Below are 6,000 nucleotides of genomic sequence, written 5' to 3' on the forward strand. Positions count from 1 at the left end.
AATGTGTAAATTGCTATGCTAAAATATGATAATGTACAAGGTGACTCAATTAAAATGAAAAATAACATATAAGATATAAAACAAACATGTGCATATATAAGTGAAAATAAGTCCAGATTAGGTCTTCCAAAACATCGCAGTGCAGAAAGGAAGTGTTCAATCAACTTTGATAATCACCACGTGAGCCATAGCCTCCCTGACGGTATTCCCGAGTGTGACTCGGGGTTAAATTTCAGTCCCGTTAGCGGTAACCCTGAGCCACACTCGGGATTACATTGCAGGATCCTGGTGCGGAGTTACTTACCTTGTCCCCAAGATCCTGCGATGTCCCCCGCTGTGTCTGCGGGCTCTGTCTCCTCCGAAGCCTCTCCGTGCCAGGCTCCGTTCCCTGTGAGCGTCGCGACGCACGGGGGCGGAGCCTGGCGGCAAATTCAAAATAATGTACAAACCATAACACATACAGTACTGTAATCTTACAGATTACAGTACTGTATGAAATTATTTCACATCCCTTTTGTCCCCAGTGCTTTGGCCCATGCCCTGCATGCAGTTTTATGTTATATATACTGTTCTTAGTGCCTGGAAACTGGAGATTGTCCATAGCAACCAAAAAGTGTCCCTTTACGTCAAAAGTGGCTTTAGACCAGCTAGAAAACAGCGATAGTAAATTAGAACATTTGCAGAATTGAGCGATAGTGAATCGTGGGGAAATTTATTTTATTATTATTATATTATATATTTTTTTTAATTATTTATATTTATTTATTATATTATAATTTATGTTTTTGTGTTTCAAACTTCATCATACCCGGGATATCTACTAGACTCTTGTTTGGACAGATTTAAGTGTGTTATTGTTAAGAATTACAGGCCTACAATATAAAACGCCAAATTTTCATGCAAAATAATTGTACCGCTTTCAGCACCTAAAATCCGAAATAATCATACCGCCAGGGAGGTTAACTAACTACAAGCAATGGACTCTTACCAAACCATGAGGACTCCATTACAGAGTCAGATCAGCAAAAATATGAAAATCCCATCAAGCAGAGATCTGATTTATATTGTTTGGCTGGAGTTCAGCAGTATATCTCATGAATCCAATCAATGGTAACATCAATAGCAACCATAAATGCACGAAATTCCACGTAAAATCAAAATAGAAAAATCCACAGTGTAAAATGGTCTAAAAGGTTTTATTGCACTTCAAAGTATGAATACTACTAACATGAATAAAAACAATACACACTTTGTATGCATAACAATCCCAAGATGCATGATAGAGGTTCCAAACAATGCTTCACAAAAATTACCAGTCCAAGTAGGCGTGGCTATGTCACGTGCGTTAGCTCCTCCCAAAGCGTTTTGTCATATGTGACATCATCAGGGGCCTAAACGGTCATTTTAGCATGGCAATTTACACAATTATCAAGGGTTAAATGCTTGTTAGGTCTAGGGGTAGCTATAGAGACTGCATTACTTACCTTAACCCCCGTTCAGGTTGGCTGCACCACTGTTCTCCTCTACCTCTGGCGCTCAGGGTTGCAGGTGGCTCAACAGCATTATGATGAACAATCGGGGCTATTAACTGACATTGTACATGGAGGAGGTAGGAGAGTGACCCAGGCTGGGAGCACTTAAGAGAGGAGGCTTCATGGGACCGCTCGCACTGCTGGAGAGGCACTGCTTGAGCATGGAATAAGGTGAGTATTACAACTTTTCCTTTCTCCTTATTAACCCCAGACTGAATAGGTACTTGCAGGAAGATCCTACTGCAAGGATACATTTTCTCTAATTTCTGGTGTTGGGCTTAATAGATACCCCACCTGTAAAAACCCACCTGTAAAAACAGGGGAAAAAACAGCTCTTGTAATACTCATCTCTCAAATGCATTTCCCTGAGACTCACTGCACTGTGGTCCAGCACCATTCCTCTTACAAACAGTATGACACCTAAAATCTTTGAACCCACTTCCTTTTGGAGTGTATCCTAATGTCACCCCAGGCTCACAGCACAACTATGCTGATTTCCTCAGAATATTCTCTGCATCACTGAGGACCGTCCAGCCCCAGCAATAATGTGAAAAAGAAAAGGACTCCTCTGATACTGGAACCTTCAACTAAAAATACCTCCAGTGGAAAGTCAGTCAAACAAAAACTCCCAAATAAAAATTGGGATTTTTTCATTTTAACAGGCAAAAGGTGATAGGAAAGGAAATCTAAAGGACGAACAGCTACAATAATAAAGACTGCATTGTGCTTACACTGTTTTACTGCTCAGATCACAGAAAAAAAGTGGTGTTACACTTTTTTTTGTAATATTTCAATTTTCATTAAAAATTGGAATCAAATTGCTTAAAGCAGAACTCCAGGAAAAAAAATGTTTTTATATGCAAATACAGGTGCTGTCATTGTTATGCAGTATTTTTTTCTCTGTCAGCTTACCTTCTCCTCATGTGTTCAGACTAAGACGCCAACCACTCACACCTGGCTGGTTTTATAACCTCTCCTCTAAGCATGGCCCCACCCCAGGCCCTATTAGGGAACCCTATATTAACCTGTGCACTGCAAGCCAGCAGTGCTGATCAACCATTGTGTGTTAGCTTTCGTGTGTACTTGCTGTGTTTCCTATGTCTGAGTCCAGTTACCGACTTTGGCCTGTTCTCGACCTTCCCTGTCTGCTTGTGACCCTGACCTTTGGCGTGTTATGTTTATCCTTGTCTGCTAGTCGCCCTGACATTTGGCTATCCCTTACTTTCCTTGTTGTTCCAGCCTGCTGCCTCCTTCCTCTTCTCCTGTAGTCTACTGTGAGCGTGAGCTGTGAGACCCTAGGGGCCACGACCTGGAGCCAGACTGCAGCACAGTCCATCCTCACCACTAGAGGCTCTTTTGAACCCCTGCTGGCTCTTAGACTCCGTGCCCCGGGGAATCTATGCTCTAGCTCCCAGTGGGATCTGTGTTAGTGATCCAGTAGACCTGCTTCCTGAACCTCCCAGGGTTCAATCCGCAGCAGTCAGTCCTAGGGTCCACTATCTAGTGGTGCACTTCCGACTCCTACAGAGTGCATCTGTCACCTGGTCTCAGGTGACCTGACAGGTGCTTCCGTACCTTTCAAGAAATTAGTTGATGTTCTTGTACATAGTCCTTTTTCTAGTGAGAAATCCAGCATTCTTTATTACATGAAAAGCCCTCCATCCCCCTCATATCCTGTTCACAAGACCAGAGGCTGATACTGTATGCCCTTTTTTCCCCCAGCCACCAGTCTTGTACACTCCCCCCTGTAGTCCATTATAAAGCAAGTGCGTCGCTGCAGTGGGCAGACCCGGGAGACTCAGACTGATCCGCCCACTGTCCTGCATAGTTAGTGTTGGGCCGGGAGACTTCTGGTCTGTCCCGCCTCCTATGACCTCACTGAGAGACCAGTTTATGAAAATATCATGACATCCATTCCCAATACTGTGGGGATAATATATAGTGTCACATCCCCAAAATGTGAAAGTAGAAGAAGAGTGTGCAGCTGTGTGTGTGGGCAGTCTTCTATGAGTAGAACAATGATCTGACTCTAAATCCTTGGACATGATGGGATTTGTAGTCTCAGTGAGCAATGACAAACAGCAATGGGAAGTGAGGTCACAGCGTCTGAGATCCCTCATAGGAGAGCCTAAGGATTGAAGAAGAAGCTGGGTAAGAAATTACGTCATCGGTTTTTATACAAAATGTTCACTTTTAAGAAGTATCACATTAGCGGTTTTGCTGAAGTAGCCACATAATGTATGGTTTTGTACAGATTTTAACACTATCCTGGAGTTCTTCTTTAATTGTTACCTAGTTAGGTTGAATAAAGTCACTAGTCCAACTAGTTCAACCAATAAAAAAAAAAAAACAAAACACACAAATAGAAAACCTCCATACCCACAGTTGATCCAAGAGAAGGCAACCCCCCACCCCCCCACAACCACAATAAAGCCTGGTCCAATTTGCCCCAATTGGGGGAGGAGAAAAAAATCCTTTATGATCTCCCAAGAGACAATTAGATATTCCCTGAAACTACCACTACCCCTGGCATTATTATATCTAAAAATTAGTATCCAGTTATATTTTGTGCATTTAGGAATGCATCCAGCTCTTTTTTTTAAAAACAATCTACTGAGCCGGCCAACTCTTACTGTGAAGAAGCGTTTCCGTATTAGTTAATGTTAGTAATTTGTGCTTCTCAGGAAATTTGAAAACATCTACATCGGTTGGGGGGTGAAATACAGCCCTGAAGGATACAGCCCCCCTGCACCTCCTCCACCCCAGGCAGAGTACCCCAGTGGACCTGAGATTACAGAAGCAGTGGACCCCACTGTAGAGGAGGAACAAGCTCTAAAGGCTGCACAGGAAGAGGCTGCAGCTGCTGCTGAAGAGGCAGAGGAGGAAGAAGAAGAAGAGGAGGATGAAGATGATGAATAAAATTGGTTTATGCTCTTTTCAGTTAAACAGTACAGTATATTTAATAAAACGTTGTTTTACTTTTCATGTTTGGTGGAATATTTACCTCTAGGTATGTGATGTTGTTTTATTGTATTCTGTGTAAATTAAATGAAGCAATGAAGTTCTTCAAGTCATTCTGTCAGCAGCTCCACTTCCCCGGCAGAGCTTCTGCTCTGTTCTTGCATCCAAAAATTACAAGGATGGAAGGCTGCTAAGTCAAAGTATGAAGGGTGAGAAGAGTGAGCTAAGCTGCTGAGAGAAAGATTTGAAGGACTTTGTTGCTTCTGCTGATAAAGTCCAACTCCAGGGAAATTAAAAATTCTCCCACGCTGCAAAGAGTAAATACATATTTAGGTCTATGAAAAAGCAGTTTTACTTACCTAATTCCCCTGTGTTCCAGAGATGGACTGTTCCTCAATGCCTTTCACCCACAGCAGACTTATGCTGACTTGACATGCTATGTGACTGCTGGGGCATAGCGAAGAAGAGGCTGCAGAAACCAGTTTAGGCTTGGTTCATACCAATGCGTTTTTAAATGCTTTTTGCAGAAATGCACTACAATTCATTTAACATGGGACATGTTCACATCCATCCATCAATAGACTTCAAAGGAGAAGATGCAGAAAAGCATGTAGTGTGTTTTTGCCGTGATTTGCGTTTTTGCATTTTTTAATCAACCCAACAACAAATTGGCCAAAAAAAAAGAAAAATGGAAAAATGCAAAACACATTAAAAAAGTGCGGAAAAATACGTAAAAACCGCATGTGCAAAAAACGTAAATGCACCACAAAAAGCACTGCAGAAACGGATAAAAAGCAAACTGTATAGGTGTGAGGTGTGGCTCAGGGACTTTTTTAAGCGCAAAACTGTGCTTTTTTTGCATTTTTGGTTCAGTAGACTTCAATGGAGAAGCTGTAGAAAAGCATGTAGTGCATTTTACTGCGATTTTGCCACAATTTGTGTTTTTAAATCTGCCTAACAACAAACTTTCAAAAAAATCATAAAAAATGCACACCACAAATCATGGTGGAAAGCACTGCAGAAACGCTCATAAGCAACATGCATAGATGTGAATCGAGCCTTATGCAGTGTACACACGGGCGGACTTTCCGACCGGACTGGTCCGACGGACTTTTGACAGACTTCCAACTGACTTTTTTTAGGAACGAACTTGCCTACACACGACCGGACTACGGACGGACTTGCCTACACACGACCGGACTTTCCAGCAGACCTAGTTCCCGACGGAGTTACGGCGGACTTTCCAAATGAACAGACTTGCCCACACACGAACAAGTCCGTTCATTTTGAACGTGACTCGGGTACGACGAGACTAGAAAAGGAAGTCAAACTCGCCGCTTTTATTGGCGAGATTGACACCTTCGCGACCCCCGTCGCGGGGCATACCAGGCCCTTAAGTCTGGTATGGATTTTAAGGGGACCCCCCTACGGCAAAAAAATGGCGTGGGGTCCCCCCAAAATCCATACCAGACACCTATCCGAGCACACAGCCCAGCTGGTCAGGAAA

The 6,000-nt window shown here is 42.8% G+C and overlaps 1 protein-coding gene across 1 annotated transcript in view; it reads left to right on the forward strand.

The window, feature by feature from the left end:
* The window catches only part of RSPH6A (radial spoke head 6 homolog A), a 32,520-nt gene extending 28,005 nt beyond the window's left edge, over window positions 1-4,515 (forward strand). The window contains exon 7 of the mRNA XM_073599032.1: window positions 4,217-4,515. Within this exon, the coding sequence (XP_073455133.1) occupies window positions 4,217-4,451 (235 nt within the window). The 3' untranslated portion in view covers window positions 4,452-4,515. The remainder of the gene's footprint in view (window positions 1-4,216) is intronic.
* Window positions 4,516-6,000: the final 1,485 nt, after the last annotated feature.

This window comes from Aquarana catesbeiana, linkage group LG09, assembly GCF_042186555.1.
Source record: "Aquarana catesbeiana isolate 2022-GZ linkage group LG09, ASM4218655v1, whole genome shotgun sequence".
NCBI classification, from domain to species: domain Eukaryota; kingdom Metazoa; phylum Chordata; class Amphibia; order Anura; family Ranidae; genus Aquarana; species Aquarana catesbeiana.